At 50.1% G+C, this 16,861-nt stretch overlaps 1 protein-coding gene and 1 long non-coding RNA gene across 6 annotated transcripts in view; one reads left to right on the forward strand and one right to left on the reverse strand.

The window, feature by feature from the left end:
• The window catches only part of WNT7B (Wnt family member 7B), a 97,610-nt gene extending 81,518 nt beyond the window's left edge, over nt 1–16,092 (reverse strand). Inside the window, exon 1 of one of the 5 annotated variants that reach the window (XM_084496967.1) lies at nt 15,650–16,092. In XM_084496967.1, coding sequence (XP_084353093.1) covers nt 15,650–15,720 — 71 coding nt within the window. In that variant the 5' untranslated portion in view covers nt 15,721–16,092. Of the gene's footprint in view, nt 1–8,850; nt 8,946–9,184; nt 9,338–9,434; nt 9,819–15,649 lie in introns of those variants that run through there. The other 4 variants (XM_084496966.1, XM_084496969.1, XM_084496968.1 and 1 more) reach the window with 4 other exon arrangements.
• LOC311423253 lies at nt 1,000–12,946 on the forward strand. The gene is made up of 2 exons (XR_014685611.1): nt 1,000–1,131; nt 12,197–12,946. It is a non-coding gene; the product is annotated as an uncharacterized lncRNA (long non-coding RNA).
• Nucleotides 16,093–16,861: the final 769 nt, after the last annotated feature.

The raw sequence follows: 16,861 nt of genomic DNA on the forward strand, positions 1-16,861 counted from the left end.
TCTGGCTCTGCCAGGCCTATTGAGCTCCTGTGAAACAACAAAGATCATAAAATTCAAGACAAATCTCTGAGCCCAGAGGTAAGTTACTCTCGGTCGAAAGGATCTGTCTGGGGAACAAACCTTCAGAGATTAGACTAATCCAGAGTGTGATGACCTTTGGGTCACAGTGCAAGAGCTTCCTCTTTGATATATCTTTTACAACATAACCAGAGTGACATTGACAACAATAACCTGACCCCATCCCAGCCCTCAGAAGCACCTACCCTGGGCAGACCTCCCTAGGGACATAGAAAGGAGAAGAACAAAAGACTCCAGGAAGTCTACGAGGGATGTGCCAATCTAATAGTTGTGGGCGGTGCTCAGATACTGTGAGGAGAGTTGCCAATAAAGAAAAACAACCAAAAACTGTAAAGCTAAATTCTGTACCCCTTAAAGCCGTGGGAGTGGAGAAAAAGGAATTTACTGTGAGTCAGATGAAGCCATATGTATTTTCACCCTCACCCTTGGCCCTTTTGATAGCATCAAAGTCCACTGTATATGAAGCTACTCCAACTGATTTAGCTGTAGCCCACAGCAGTAGGGAATCGATGTAAGTCCTATTTTCTTCTCCTTGCTCACTGTGCTTTACAGAAGTGCTCTTCTCCATCCAGCAAAATCCTCCTTTCCTTTAAGGCTCAGCACAACAGATCTGATTCAGAAATGTTACTTGCTCTTCATTCCCCTTGAATTTCTCACCCTGAGTCATCAGACTACAGTACAACTTTAATGTGGAAAGTTTTGTGGGTACGTTTTGTTTTAACTTCAGAAAAGAAAAGGTACAACCAGAGGGGGGAAAAAAAGTGTCTCATGGTTGAGAGGACTCTTTTAACCAACGAGTCACATGGCTTCCTGGCCAGCAGCCAAAGGAGTCATGAGAGATGCTGCCATTCCCCCTAGAGCTCCCTTAACCATGTCCTGCCTGCTGCCCAGGCTGCCACCAGCCACCGCCTCGTGCCCAGCAGCTCTCCCTGGCCAGGCCTTGCTTGGCTGTGCCCATGGGTGTCTGGCCAGCCTCCCAGGATGGGGAAAAACATTCAGAAGTGATGCTCTTGACCCTGGGAAGTGGCCACACTGGACATGGTGGCGAAGCAGGTGAGCGCAATGCCATCTTTCTGAGGAGACACAGTCACGCTGACTCTCCTCTTTGCAGTCAGAGAAGAGTCACTGAAAGTAATGACATGGCACTTACACTGCATTTTCCATTTCCAAAGTGCTGTGGCAGCTTTTGCTTTCCTCCCCTCCCTCCGTGCCATGCCAGCACTGTCATTGCCCTGTTAAAGCTATGAGAAAATGAGGCAGAAACTGACAGAAGTCAGGCCATTCAGCATCTGAGGTTTTCCTCCAGTCTCAGACCTCCTCTGTCATCACCACAGAGCAAACCCCACCACAGAAAAGCCTCATCTTTAGCGGGGCTACCCCACTGCTCTGGCCAGGGTCTAGGTCAGTTAGAGATGCACTTGGGCTTTTGCAGATGCTTTCCTGCATTGCTGTGGGGGATGTTAGGGCCAGTGCTGGCCCCCATGTGCTCACAGTTCTGACATGTGCTGCCTGGCAGCTGCCACGTTCTGCCCCAGCTGTGAGTGAAATGATCCTTGCCCAGTTCACTTGAGTACTGGGAGAATTAATTCACTTACAACCCTTGTATGAAAGCAACTATTACTAAATATTAGTCACATTTTATAATTATGTCTCACTTCAGCCAGATTAGGAGGGTGGTTATGATATCCAGGCCCAGAACAGCCACACTTAAATAGTTTTAAATTAAATACACCTCAAATTGTTTTCCAGGTCCTACTTGCAGGCAGACAGTGGTTTATATCTTTATGAGTTATTCTTACTTCCAGGTTTGAAAGCTGGGCTGCCCCACAGTGCCTTGCGCACAACAAGCAAATGCTGCAGTATTTCTGAAGTGCTTCTCCCCTAAAAAAAAAAAAATAAATAATGTTTTTATGTCAGCTCTTACTGGCACCAGAGGCCGTAATGATTCCTTCAATAGTCCATAGAACTGATTTTGGGTTTTGTCTGATATAGAGGAATAGCCTCCTGTTAATATTGCTTTTGCTGTATGTTCTTGGGAAGTATGGCCGCATTCCCTTCAAATTGTGAAATACTGCATGCCTGTGTCAAGGCTGCAGAAGAAGGGATGCTGGGAGAACAAGCCTCGTGCTGACTTTGGGCTTGGTTCTCCTCTCACTTGCACCACAGCTTCATCACAGCTGCTTCTGCTTTGTTAAACTACTGGATTGCAGATGCAACCCCAGGGGAGAGAAGCCGTAGGCCTTCATGCTGAAAAGACAAGATATAGGAGCTTTCGAAAATGCTACACAAACCTCTGGTGGTGGCCATCCAGAAGAAAACACTTTTGTTGTGCGTTCTAGGTATGTTCTGGAGGAAGAGGCAAATCATCAGTGTTAGCTTTATGCTTTGTACCGAAACCACAAATCTGCCAGTAAAGTCCACCTAGCAGCGGAGTGGCTCTACCTCAGGCAAGCAATCTGGGACACAGTACCAGTGGACTTGCTGCCACTTCACTGGGGAAAATTATTCTGCCACATGTTAATTTTGCCCACAGTTGCACACTTGCTATACCACTGGATGTCCTTTTTCCTAATTAGTTAGGAACTCAGGATGAAATCTGACTTTGGACAAAGAGCTGGAACAAAGACTATGTCACCATGATGATTAAGTGGGATTTTTGCATAAATGTGAATTTTGTCCTTTGTGGGTTTTTGCCATGAGGGAGATCTGATACGCAGGCATAGGATGAGAAGAAAATAGATGTACAAAACTGTAGCTACAACGTGGGTACAAATTGTATCCACTTTTAAAGTTATTTCCAGAAAAAGATGCAATAGCTCTCTAATCTAGCCTGCCATCAGACTTTCTAAAGAAGGTGTGATTGGCCATAAAATATTTAACAGGTGATAATTATGTTGCTGTCGAATCCTAGTGGAAGAAAGATTTTTTATTATTATTACTAATATTTATTTATTTTATGAAAGCGATGACATTGGCCATAGCTATCTTAACTTTGCAGAAACTGTCTATACTCTGCTAGTACTGAAAAAGATAGCTAGCTTGCAGCTTCCTCAGACTGTTGAGAAAACTGTCTTTAAAGGGGAAATAAAGCCTAAGAGAAATGTGGAAAAAAGCAATTCCGTGCTTTGGATAAAGGTTTGTCCTAAGAGCATTCAGGCAGTAACAGAAGAGAGAAGTCACAGAAATACATCGCATGTAGATAGAGAACTCTACTAAGAAAATCCTTTGTGTCTCTGTAGCTAAAATTTTGTCACATTTGCACCAGCTGAAGTATTTGCAGAGCTTCTTATGCATGTATTTTAGCAAGAACTAATATATAGGAGCTATCTTGAAGCAGCTACCAAGTCCTATGCATTTTTTTCCACAAAGGAGGGAAAATGTGTCATGTCAGGAAAATGTTACATTTGGGGCAAGACAGAAGGGAAAGTAAAAGAGATGGAGAAGGTGCTAATAATCCTTAAAGGACTGACGGATATTCTTGAAGAACCTTCTTTCCCTGACTTTTCTTCCAGAGCATGCCTGAGTTCCTGATCTTTCTTAGCTTCCCAAGTAATTCTGGGCTTGTAAATCCACATCTTTCAGTGACAAGCTCATTCAGCTCTTTGCCTGCATACACAGAAAAATTCCAGAAGTCAAGGATATTTTGCTTTCATGCACTGATATTTTGGTCATGGTTCTCATGGCCAGAGGCCTGGCTGGTTCCCACACAACTCTTCCGTGTAGGTACTACTGCCATACTATAAAAGTTGTGTGCCTGAACTGGGACAGGTTGGGGCAATGCTGTACAGGAGGGCAATGAAGCATTAAGGAGGGAGGAACAAAAATAATGAGAAGAGTCAAGCATATGACCTAGAGCTGCAAAAAGCCAGCTGTCAGGTAGCAAGCAGGTAGATGTGTTTTGCCAACGTATGTGAAAAACACTGGTGAGAATCCACTGTGGGTTAAATGATGTGCAAAGGTTATGGGCTGAAGAAATCACCCTTGCAACAGTTCTGTAATGCTTGGTGTCAGCATGCCTGCAGAACACCTTTGATCTAGAGCTGGTCCCAGCTTCCTGCTGTTTGTAGCAACCTGGGAGCACAACAGCATTAAGGTGTGTTTTGGGGAATCCCTTTGACAGTATTTCAGCCCAAATTATACAGCTGCATGCACCAAGAAAACACTTGGCACCATTCTACCTTTACCGTGCCATATTGCCAGGTCCACATGGTGTATTTTTTCCATTGCATAAAATGTGTTTGTCAGTCTAGCAGTATAATTGCAGCTTTCTTTCTCTGGCTTTTTAACACCTCCTTTGAAAGATTGTTTTCTGAGGGATTAGCCTTGTTCTTTAATATGCTAGCATATCTTCTTTAAACCTGACCTGCTCATCTGCATATTTAATGATGCTTTATATCCAATGGTAATATTGTGTTAGTAATGCAACACATGTAATAATTGCAGGCTGTCATTCTACAAATTCTAGATGCTACCACCTTTCCTTATAATTATTTGTCATGAGTTTTTAAAATTTAAAGGGTGCTAGAAATCTAATCCCCAGAACCTGCTTGCCACAAACTATTGAGAATGGGGGCTACATCCATCTGCATTTAAATTCAGGGATATCCAGTGTTTGGCCTAGACAAAACAGGAAGAAGGGTGGCATGTTTACCAGAGTCCTATAGTTTTAGACAGGGAATTTTAGTTTGGGTGTCTTGGAAAAATGGTAGACTTGATCTTCTAAAGCTACTAGGAAGTTATATCACAGTCACTTTTCTGTCTTTGTGTGGCAGCTTCAACAGATGGAAATAGCCTCTATCAGACAGGTAAACCAATCTTACAGTGATTATGGCAGCACAGCATGCAAATCTTCTTTATTTTTCTTGTTTCTCCTAAGCAAAAGAAAAGGTGGTTTAGGTGATCCTAAAAAATAGTCAATATAATTTGGGAGTTCACCTCTTCTGTATCTAAGCCAATACATCTGTGGAGGCAAAATAAAGTTGTAGTCCTATTCCAAATCCTCTTATAAATGAGTATTATGAAGTTCTATGGAACAGGAGAATCTAAAGATCCCACCAGAACTCTCTTTGCACACTGGATGCTGCACAAATAGAGGCTGAGAGAGCGAGCTTGCCCCAAAGTATACACAGCCTCAGCAAAAAGATGAACAAGGCACGAGAGCAGTGAAACAACAGATTAACACCACAGTCCAGTGACTGGGCCAGAGACAATCCCATTCCAATAACAAGTTTTATCACAGAGGTCAACATAGCTCTGATCTCACTGGGATGGGAAGAGTGGGCTCCTCTTGAAGAAGCTGCAACACAGAGCGGGCTTGCTCTTCTGTGTTTGTGTAGCTCCCTCCTACACTGCCCAGATTAAGAGAAAAATTTCAGGGACCATCTCTAGCAATCCTAATCTTTAGGGATTAGGCATGAGTACTTTCCTGTAAGCATGTGAAAAATACATGCTCCTTCTAACCCACTTCCCACAAGCATGGAGAAGCCCTGTTGTAAAGGAAGTGGAATTATAAGGACGTGACAGCATCAGCAGAACAGACGCAAAACATACAAAGGCATTTTTCTCCTATATTTCATAATCTGCCAGTAATACCTACTGGCTAATAAAAATTATTTGCTATACTGTGGTGTCAGAATGCTTAGCTGCTCTGAAGGTTTATGCTGCTATTACCTTGTACATACACACTCTCTTACAAGTTATTCCCAATCACTTTTTAGCAAATAACTGAATTAACTCTATGTACCAGCAGATAATCCCCAAAATAAGCTTATTAAAAACACTCTCATGTTGCTAGTGAATGCACCCAACCCTGAAGAAGATGAACAGTGAAGGCGATACACAAATGGAAAGCCAGAACAGCCCCGTCTTTTTCAAAAGCTAATTACATGTATGCATACAGACACGTGCACTTAAACACGCACTGTGAGAAACGGTGCCAAACCGTGTTATATCTAATCCTGTTTTAAGACATTTATACTAATTACATCGGTATTATTAAATGTCAGTTGTATACTTTAAATATGTAATTGGATTACCAACGTATGTCCAGTGCATTAACATGTATCAGTCACCCTACTACCAGCCGTTCTACCTGAAGTCGGTTTTCTTTTCCGAAAAGTCAGACACTAATTGCTTCTGGTTGTAAAAATGTTTACAGTGTCTCAGAGGGCCAGAGGTTAGTAGGTGAGCGCGCCGGAAAAGATTGCTTTAGCAGATAGCATGTTCACAGTACAGAAATCGACTTTATAAAGAAGTTTGTTCTTTAAATCTGCGTGTCTTCTCCCGGACATTGCACGCTTAGCACCGAGGCCTTGTGTGCCTTTCTGCTTGCACGCTTTTCAAAATTGCATTTGACCAGGACGGGCTGTGTCTTACAGCCGTGCTGGCAAAACACGCGAGCCGTGCCGACCCGTGCTGTGCCCGGCTCGCAGGCAGCGGGACAGACGCGGCACAGACGCGCTGCTCTCCCTCTGCTCGTCCGCTGCAAATTGCCCTCGTGAATTTTGCCTTTATCCCCTGAGTACCAGCAGCTCGGAAGACGAATTGTTGCTCGCACGACCAAGAGATGATAGAGATCTCGGGCACAATTAACATAATCATTGACAGTCCATGGGAGTTTAGTAAATAGCAGCCTGGGAAGCATCCTCCCCTCCAGAGAGCGAGGGTAGCAGAACCAGACACCAGAAGATAATGCTTGAACAGGCTCTACTATGCTTTAATCTTCAAAAGCTACCATTAGTAAGCCTGAGGAGTATATTTACCCACAAAATAAACACCGCAAGTTCTCTAGGCTACTATCCATTAAGCACTGAAATAACTCCTCTTTCTTTTCACTTCCAAGCGGGAGCGAGGCGAAGCTTCGCAGCGTGCCCAGCTCGCTCCGGGCTGCTGGGGGTTAGCAGCGGGGCCGGGGAGAGAGGGGTCTAGGGGAGGGGGGCCGAGGGGAGAAGGTATGGAGGGAGAGGGGCTGGGGATGAGGCGACCCGGGGGAAGCGGGGCCGGGGGGAGCGGGGCCCGTGGGAGGCGGCGGCTGCGTCCCCGCGGGGTGATGGATGGCCGGAGGGACGTCCGCGCTGGTTTGGGGCTGCGCTTTGTTGGCTTTCACCTCCTGATCCCTTTCCCTTCTGCTCTGCTGGACTGCAATAGTCCCTGCGGCTCCGGCTCCGTGGGTCCAGCTCCCAGTGACCTGCCGCCGGCGGGATGAACCGAGGCAGCATTATTTCCCCGCAACAAGTTCGCTTTGTCGCAGGGCAGCGCTCAAAAGATCCCCGAGCGGTTCGCTCTAAATAAAGCAGGCATTGCTCCCCTTGTATTTCCCCTCAGCAGTCGCCTTAGTATTATTATTATACTTCTATAGCTTTTGCTTTCGGACCTTATAATTATGTCACACAGCAAGGGAAACCACTAGCATGCCAGCATCTGGTGTGCGGTTTAAAACTTTTGTTTCAAGATTTGAATTATTTATAGAAGGCAAACTTTGTAGGATAGTAATTTCCTACGGTTTTGAGAAAAATATGGCTACGTTTATATTAAATGGGTATATTTATTTATTTATCACGACTCCTTCCTCCTGTTTGAAAAAAGAAGATGGCATTGCAATTTTTTCACGGGCTGTTGGGTCACCTACCAGCAGACTCATCCCGCCTGGAAAGAGAAGCAGGCTGTTTGGTCTAATCAGTAGCATCCCACCGAATTAAACCTAACGTGGCTCCATAAATCAAGCGCCTTTAAAAATCGGTAGCCAAGGCATGTGCATTTCATTAAGAATTAAGAATACAGAAATAGGCGTTTAGTTTCTTTTTATGTCTGTGTTTATTCCTACTTTTTTTTTGCCTAGCGGTGGGCTATATTTTTCTATAGCCCACAAAAAAAAAAAAAATATGCACACGGAAGAACACACGCACACGTGCTGGTTTATGTGCATGTGTGTTGCTTGCCTGCATGTACAGAAAGAAAAATAGTCAGAGGGATGGATGGATAGGATGGATAGGATGGATGGATAGGTAGAAAGAAAGAAAGAAAGAAAGAAAGAAAGAAAGAAAGAAAGAAAGAAAGAAAGAAAGAAAGAAAGAAAGAAAGAAAGAAAGAAAAGCCACATGCAACTCAGGGGTAGGAGCTCCAATTTTGCACCCGCCGTGGAACAGAGATCTGTGCTCGCCGCGGGGGTGGGATAGAAGAGAAATCCTCCCGGCCCCTGCAGCCGGGGGGATTTGAGGAGGTGACACCGAAGCAGCCTCTTCCGAGCGCAGGCGGGAGCCGAGGCGACTCCCCGGGCACAGCCGGCGACCTGCCCGCCTCAGAGCTATCCCTGGGCCCCCCCCGAGCCCGGCGCCCCGCATGGAGGGGCGCGCCGGGTCCCGGAGGGATGCTCAAGGGAGGGAGCGGGTCCGGGCGCTACACCAGCTACTCCAGCCCCCGGCGCCCTCCTGTCCCCGCTGCTGCCCCAAAACGTGGGCGCGCCTCGCCTGAGGGCTCTCGGCAGCCCCTCCAGCAGCCCCTCGGGGCTCTGGAGCGCAGCCCCGGCTGGGCTCCCGGGCACGGCGGCGGGTCGGTGCGGGGACCCCTGGCCCGCAGCCCCGGCCCCCCCGGCCGGCGTCCCGGACCTGCCCGGGACCCGCAGCAGCGCGGCGGCCGCCGCTCCCCGCAGCCCGCACGTAGCTGCCTGTACGCTACTTCTCCCCCGCAAAGTTAGATACAGATATAGATATTAAAAAACCGAGCCCGAAACTCCTTGCAGTCCCACCCACCGACTCTCATTTCCCCCACCCCTACCTCCACCCCCTTCCTCACAAGGAAAAGGTCCTGGAGCCAGCTCTATCTGCGGGACTGCAGATCCCTCCTGAGCAAAAGCACCCGGCCAGCCTGCGCCTCCGCGCAGCGCGGCCGCAGCTCCCCTCGGGCTGCGGGCTGGGTCTCCCCTGGCGAGCACGGAGCCGTGGCTGTCTCCTCTACGGCAGGAGGAGGAGGAGTCGGGCTCGAAGGCCCCGGGGAGACGCCGCTCGGCTCCGCTCCGCTCCGCGCCCCGTGCCCGCCGCCCTCCCGGTGCCACTGCCCCGCGGAGGGGCGCGCAGGGTCCCGGCCCCGCCGGGGCAGCCCCGGGAGTTACCTGGCGGTGCACCTTCCCCTGCCGGAGCCCGACCGCCAGCAGCTCCGCCGCCATCACCACCACCACCAACATCATCATCAATCATCATCATCATCCTCACCACCACGCTCTGCGCGGAGCTGCCGCCGCCCGGGCTGGCTGGCTTGTCCCGGCTCCCTCTGCTTGCATTGCCCCTAGGTAGCTAGCGGGGGCATTTCAAACGGTATTTGGAAAAAATAACAATTAAAAAAAAAAAATCTGGATCACTTACAGGTAACTCCCACTGGTAAGGATGAGGAAAATCTGAGGGTAATACACTGAGAGTAACACACTGCGAGATGAAAAAAGGATCATGGCTGAATCCCGTTTACACTCTTGGAGTTCGCTTCCTTGGTTATTCCTTTCTGGCCCCCCCTGGTCGTAACTCCCCACCCTTTTTGGTGTCAGCTGTGGCTTGAATCTGAGTTGGAATCCAGTCCCTTGGGCTTGGGGGGGCTTTGTCTGTTTGTTTGTTTGTTTGTTTGTATTGTTGTGTCTAGTATTCCCCTGGTGCTAATGCTGCTCTCTGTGCAGAGTACGTGCTGCTGCTGCTGCTCTCGCTGCTGCTGCTGCCTCTGGGCTCCTGCCTGTCATGTCTCAGTGGTTGGAAGTTGTTACAGTGGGTTCTCGTGTTGGAATGAGGATGGTTTAAGGGATTTGGATGGCAGAAAGTGCCTCTCTCTCTCTCTCTCTCTCTCTCTCTCTCTGCAACTCTCCTGAGACTCGGGGCTGCCATTGGGCAGTCAGTCACTGCAATCCGCCTACTTTTTTTCTCTCCCTCTCTCTCTCCCTCTTTTTTTTTTTTTTTTTTAAAGGAGAGGATGACAATAGAGAGACACGGATGTCGCCCGGACTGCAATGCACCCTCTCTCCCCGGGCCAGCCCTGTCCGTACGCCCAACTCTCGGAGCGGTCCCCACCCGCTAAGCGCTGCATTTTGGGGCGGCTCGCTTCGTGCCTCGGGGAAGGCAGCTCTTGGGCTCTGGCTTGGAGACGTCCTGGAGGAGCCGGCAGCTCCCGGTTAATTGCTTTATGATGGGTGGCTGCCCCAGCTCCCCCGAAGGGCTCCGCCGTCCCCTCCAGTCCCGGAGCGCTCTTGGCTCTTGTTGCCCCTGCTGTTGCAAATCAAGCTCCGATTTTGGGAGAACCTCTGTAAAAAAAAAAAAAAAAAAAAAAAACAAAAACAAAAAACAAAAACAAAAAAAAAAAAAAAAAAAAAAAAAACTTTGTCGTAGCCCGCCTGAGAAATAAAGACATGCACACTCGTAGCTTCCTGGCGGGGCTGGCTTTGGCGTGAGAGAAGGGGGAAAAGGACGGGTGGGCAGCAGCCGGGGGACGGGGGCGAGCGGGGGCCGCAGCGCCCGGACGGCCGGGAACCTCTTCCGCAGCCCCCGGGGCCAGAGCTGCCGCCTCTCCCCTTCCCTCCTTCTTTCCCAGAGGATGCAGGGCGGGCTAGGCGCTTTGCCGGCGAATCAGCCCCCTCTCCCCTGCGTGCCCCTCGGGCCCCGGGCCGGGGCAGCTCGCCCCGACCCTGCTGCCACCAGCGGGAGCCCCTCGCCCCACGAAGCCCTGGATTCATCTGGTTTTCGGGTAAGGAAACAAAGTCCCGCTGATGGGAGCCTGCTGGAGGGACGTGGGCTTCGGGTCTCCAAACGAAGCCCCGAAGAGAATTGTGCGCCGCGGCGAGTTTAGCTGAAGTGCAGCCGGAGCGAAAAAGAACTGGGCTCCTAAGTCTTCTTGGTCTGTAGCGTTTGTAATGTTCGTCTCGGGTTAATTGCGTAACGACCGAAGGAGCTTTCTTGGCCGAGAGCTACCCCAGACACCCCGGATACACCTCCTCGAGTTAACCAGTCCTGGCACATGGGTGCAGCTGTCCCTGCGGCACAACGAAATAAGCCTTCAGATGGAATCGCGAGTGTAGAATTGGTGTAAAAACGGTGTTTCCCGCCGAATATCCGATAAGAGTCTCCTCGGGGGTTTGTTTCATTTAACGACTTTCATCTACAAGTTGAATAATGCATGCGCTGGTACAGTGAGCGTCATTTGGAGGACGCTACTCTCGATTAATGAGGGACATAAGTTTAAGCCTCTCAATTACTTACATCCGAGAATCCTCTTATTTATTTGTAATTCTTTAAGATTCTGAAATTGTCGTATTTATTTCTTTAAGTGTGTGTGTGCATCTGTCTACACATATATAGAGAGAGAAACATATAGCTGTGTATCTCTCGTGATGCCCGTTGCCCCTCTCAGACGTAAGAAGTGGCTGGGGCAGCAGAGCCGAGCGCGAGCTGGGAGAACGGGGAGAGATTTTTGATGGGTTATTTCTAGCATTTTCTCGGCTTCAGATATATTTTAAAATGTGCTTTTAAATATGTGCCTGGCGGGGGAAGGAAGGGAAGAAAGTGAATTCTAAAAATGAAAAGTAAACGCTGGAAAATTTCGAAGTGAGGCTGGCAGGGATGAAAGCCAGCCCGGATGAAACGAAGACGCTTTGCCCTTCTGCACAGCTTTGGGAGGAAGATAGCTTTGTCGTGTAGAGGGAGGAAAGTCTTATAAAATCAACCAAATCGTGCCGATTCATTTTGGGAAGATAATTCTTTTCGCTAAAAACGCGGGCCGATTATTACGTCGGAAAATTAATAGCAATGATGCCGGTGATAACAATAACGCGTTAAATTCTCTGCAAATTGTATCTATATATATGGCAGTCTGGAATAGCGAGAAGTGCACTTGTTTTGTCGAATAAACCGACTTGTTAAGCCGAATACAACCCACATAAAATGGTGTGGCACTCTAGGAGCTGGTACTGGTGGTAGCCCCTAATACGGGCATTTCAGCATCTGTCATTTCTTCTCCCTCAAACATGTTTTTTTTGACAAAATAAGGGCAGGACGGCACCGAAATGGTTGCCGGCACGGTGCGATGGAAGGCAGATGAAGCAGAGCAGGCATGAATAAAGTATTTCCCTTTTCTTTCTTTTATGTATTCCCAGCTGCTGTTTCTATCTTACACCAAAACCTGCAGTGTCCGGCAGAAGAGCACGTCAGAAGACGGAAAGAGCTTTGACGGCACGTCCAGCAGGCAACGCACTGGACTTCTTTCAGGTCCTAACCAGGTATTTCTTGTACCTCACAGAGCTGCAAGTCTATTGCAGGGGAAAAGAAGGGGGTCAAAGATGAGTCCCTTGACGCGACCCGACGACGGGCTGGCTGTGGCAGCATAGCCAAAGGCATCGTGGCGAGGGGCCGGGGGGCCACGGTTGAAGCCCTCTCGTCTCCTCCCGAGACCTCTCCGGGACTTCCGGCGCTGCCTCCCTCATGGTGGCTGCCGTCGAGGCTGCGCCCAGGGGCGGGGAGGCTCAGAGGGGAGCGGGATTTCGTTGGCGTTTGGGGCAGGAGCCGCCGGGTCAAGCTTTCCGTTGCTCCCCGGGCAGGGCCAGCTCCTGCCTCCCTCCTGCTGCACACCCTGAGCCGCACCTCGGCCTCCTCCCCGCGGGCATCCTCTCCGCTCCCACTGGCTGCCCGCCTTCTATCCGTCCAGGAAAGACGACGGGGAACACGGGGGGCTTGCCCCCCGAGCCCCGATCTGGGCACTGCCAGCGGCTCCGTCTTTCCAGAAGGTCCCAGCACTCATCCCCAGAGCATCCGCTGCGACTTGCATCTGTGGCACAGCTGCGATTTTGAACTTCCGACGCATTTATTAATTAAACTGGAGCTGGCTGCTCTGCGATCTTCGCAGGAAACATGTCTGTTTCAATCCAGTTGCCAGCCGAGGTCGCCGTTTGATTGCCTCTGTTTTCGCCGCTAGATGCTGGAAGCCAGGGGGGCTGCACGGCGCAACGGCGAGAAGCGACCCCCGCCGTGCCGGGGGGCAGGGGGGCTGCTGGTCACCGCGGCTTCACTCCCCTCACCTGTGCCGGCCGGTGCGGGAGCAAGGCTCGACACGGCCAGAAGCATACTGGGGAATGCAAAATGGAAGTGGGAAGAACGGGAATTCCGTGTGAGGGAGTGATGGAGGAGGGATGGAGGGAGGAATGGCAGAAGGGAGGACCACCTGAGTGGGGTCTCGCTCCTTCCTCCATACTGCAGACAGCGGCTTCTCCACTCCAAGCCGCCGCTGGGACCCTGCCGTGCCGCAGCAGCAGCCCCGCAGCTCAGCAGCTAGGCATTGTCTTGTTTTCCCTCCCCTCGTGCTCCCCTTCGCCCCTGTCCAGCCAGAAAGCCCAGCTCTGATCACGTTTTATTAAGACAAGAACACGTGCTCGGTGGCAAATAACGTAACTGCATGAGCCAAGCTCTTTGCTACCTCCATCTCTCCTTCACCCTGCAAACTAAACCTAAGGCACGGGGAGGCAAACCGTGTTTTATCTCACTTCATCGCCCCCCCACCCCCCCGCCTTTGCTACGCACAGAGCTCACTAGGAAAGGTATCATTACGCTTAGAGGATATGGTTTCAACAAAATGGTAGTTCCAGTGGCTGATGAAAGAGGAAATAATTGCATCCCACATGCCTAGCCTAGAAGTAGCCCTGGATCTCAGAGCAAATTTCTCTCCCATTGTTCAGGGAAAATGAAGTATTCTCATCGCCTTACAGGCACGGTGATGGATCTGATGGGGTTTCTGTAAGGGCTTTTACTGTTCCTGCCCTCCACTCAATTTTATTTCCAGGCTCTGTTCGACAGCATTCTTGCGATTTTTTTCCCTCACGAATCCCCTTCTAAAACAGCCACAATCAATTTCGAAAAGAAATCTGCCTTCCAGACTGTAACACGTGCCCAATCTTCTGTTTCCTTTACGACTAAAACCGCAGTGAAAGCGAACAGCGCTAGCACTACCCCTCCTTCTGCAAACCCTTTTCTTTCAGCTCGTCTGCTCCTCCGCGAGGGACGCCTTTGCACCGAATCTACCGGTCAGCTACCGGGGCAGACGGGGCGCCCCGTCTGGGTGGATTCAGAAGGATCAGGAGGACGGCGGTGCAGGTACCCGGCCCGGCCCGCACCCTGAGGCTCCGCGGGGAGCCCCTCCGGGGTACCTGCAGCCGTGAGGGCTGGCTGGGAGCCCTGCGGCACTGCCCGGGCCACGAATTAGGTGGCTAGCCAGATGGGCGAGCGAAGGTGAATGCAACCTGCTGGGGACCCTCCGGCAGGGCCGGGCCGGGAGGGACCGGGCAGGAGCAGCGGGCGGCGGGGGCACCGCTTTCCTTCTGATCCCGTTTGCAGCCTGGTTCAGCGGCCCCCCACCCCCACCCCAAATCGTGCAACCGGCTCCCGCGCTCCCCCCGCTGCAGACCGCCTCTCTTTTGCCTCGCCGGCACCCTCCTCCCCGCCGCCGCCCGTTTTGCTCGGGGGGGGTGGCCGAGGAGGGGACGGGGGGTGGCAGCGGGCGACAGCTTTGCGCGACCCCGGAGGGTCCTGGCGGCCGGCTCCGTGCTTGTCCCTGCCGGCCCTTTCCGTGCTTCTGGCCTGACTCCCCGGGGACGTGCTCCCCCTTCACACACACACACACACGCGAGCTGCCCCTTCTTTCCCGTGTTGGTTTCAAGGCGGGAAGCAAGCGTTTTCGGATTGCAACTCACCTTATGCATTCTTGATCATTAAAAAAAAAAAAAAAAAAAAAAATCCCACAGCTATGCAAAGACAGGATCTTTAAAGAGGTTGTAGCTCGACAGGTAAGGACTCGGCTGGGGCTCAGGAATGTGGAAATTCAACTCAAGTCAGCCTACTGCGACGAACAATATTAATAAGGGCACCCAGGTAAAGGGGGAGAGGCAGAGGGAGAAACTTAGCGACTGAAATCACAGAGCCGAATCGGCAGCTGCCATCCAGCAACGCGGAGACACCGCCGAGATCCCCGGCAGCGCTGGCCGGGCCCCCCCGGTCCTCCGGTCCCCCCCGGTTCCCCCGAGACGCCCCTGCCGGCGCCCCCCTCCCTTCCCCCCCCCCCCCCCATCCCAGTCCGGCCGACCGCCGGGATGCGGAGGCAGCCGGAGCAGTTGTCAAGTTAATTTCACAACGTTGGCGTGATGGTTAGGAGCGCAAATTGTGTCTAGGCCTGCATAAAACAAATCCCCTCCTCCTTTTTAATACTTAAGCTCCGCTCTATTGTCTCATCAGCAGCGGCTGAGTTAACTCTGTCAGGCTTTTTTTTTTTTTTTTTTTTTTGGCTCCGAGGGTACCGTGGGCCAGAGCTAATACAGAAGCCCGGCTGAGCGGTGCAAAACACGAGGATCCGGCGTTCCCCGGTGAGCGGCTCCCTCCAGGCTCCGCGACACCGGAGCGACCCCGCCGCCACCGGGCCCCGCACCGCGACCCTGCCCCGGGGTCCCGGCGGCGAGACACGATCGCTTCCCGTCCTTTTGTCGCTCGGTCGCTTCTCTTCTTTCGGCTGCGCTTGCTCCGCGCTAACGTGACCCAAAAGACAAGGTTTGTGGTGCAAAAGGACTTACCCTAGTTTGACATAGATGACTCCAAAGCATAGAAACACGTAGAAAATCCACTTGCGAAAGTTTCTGTGCATGATCTAGGGAATGGACTGAGCCATAAAAACTGCACAAAAAGTGGAACTGATCTTGTCGATTAAATCCCAGTCAAGAGCATTTCTGAAGCTGCCCCGAAGCAAAGCCGGCCAAACTGTAAAAAATCAACAAAGTGCAGATAAGCAGCTCTTCCCAGAGCCATGGTGACCAAAGCCGGCTCCGATAGTAAAGCTAAAGAGGGAGGAAAATAGAAAGAGCTGTTCAAAACGGTAAAACAAAAACCCAAGACAGACAGTCTGAGGAAGAAAATGAGCAAGCACTGATCTTGATCAACTGCCTCATAGAGCCCTTAAGTTCAATGTGTTTTTACTTGTTCTGACTTCCCCAGGTAACACTACGTATCTTGCAATCTATGGCTCCAGGTAGGAGGATCTCTCTCTCTCTCTCTCTCCCTCTCTCTCTCTCTCCTGCTCTTCCCCCCACCCTGTATGTGTCAGAATCTAATACATGTCTTATCTGTCCGTGCGTATGTGCGTGTGCAAGTTCTGTGCGTATTTATGTTTCAGTAGGCATGTCCCTCAGCCTGAGTGTTTGGGAAAACACATGAAATGTATCCAAAAAGGGAACTAAAATACTCGTCGTCTCAAGCTGCAGCATTTTTTTTTCATTTCCTCTAGTATGGTAATGAGGCTGCATTTGTAATATATTGGCTTCCCGAAATACATTGTTAATTTATTATTATTATTTTCCTTTTTAATTATAAAGAGGCAGGCGTTAATCCCAGGTTGCTTATAGCTCTGTATCCTAAAACGTAGTGTGTGTGTGTCCAGGCCATTTCTCTTTGGCCGTTCAACCCTGCTGTGCACTTAAAAACGCCTGTCACTAAATTTGATTTCATTTTCCGAAGCAAGTAAACATTCCCCGTCCTTTAAAAAACGGATATGGTTGGATTTTAGCATAAGTTTGGGATATTAAGTTTACTGCTCTTCGTGAAATTACTGTGTTCAGATACAGTCAAGCAAGGCTTTTCTCTTTTTTTTTTTCTTTCTTTCTTTCTTTCTTTCTTTCTTTCTTTCTTTCTTTCTTTCTTTCTTTCTTTCTTTCTTTCTTTCTTTCTTTCTTTCTCTCTCTCTCTCTCTCTTTCTTTCTTTCTTTCTTTTTCCTTCCTTCCTTCCTTCCTTC

Source organism: Aythya ferina, assembly GCF_964211825.1.
Source record: "Aythya ferina genome assembly, chromosome: 1".
NCBI lineage: Eukaryota > Metazoa > Chordata > Aves > Anseriformes > Anatidae > Aythya > Aythya ferina.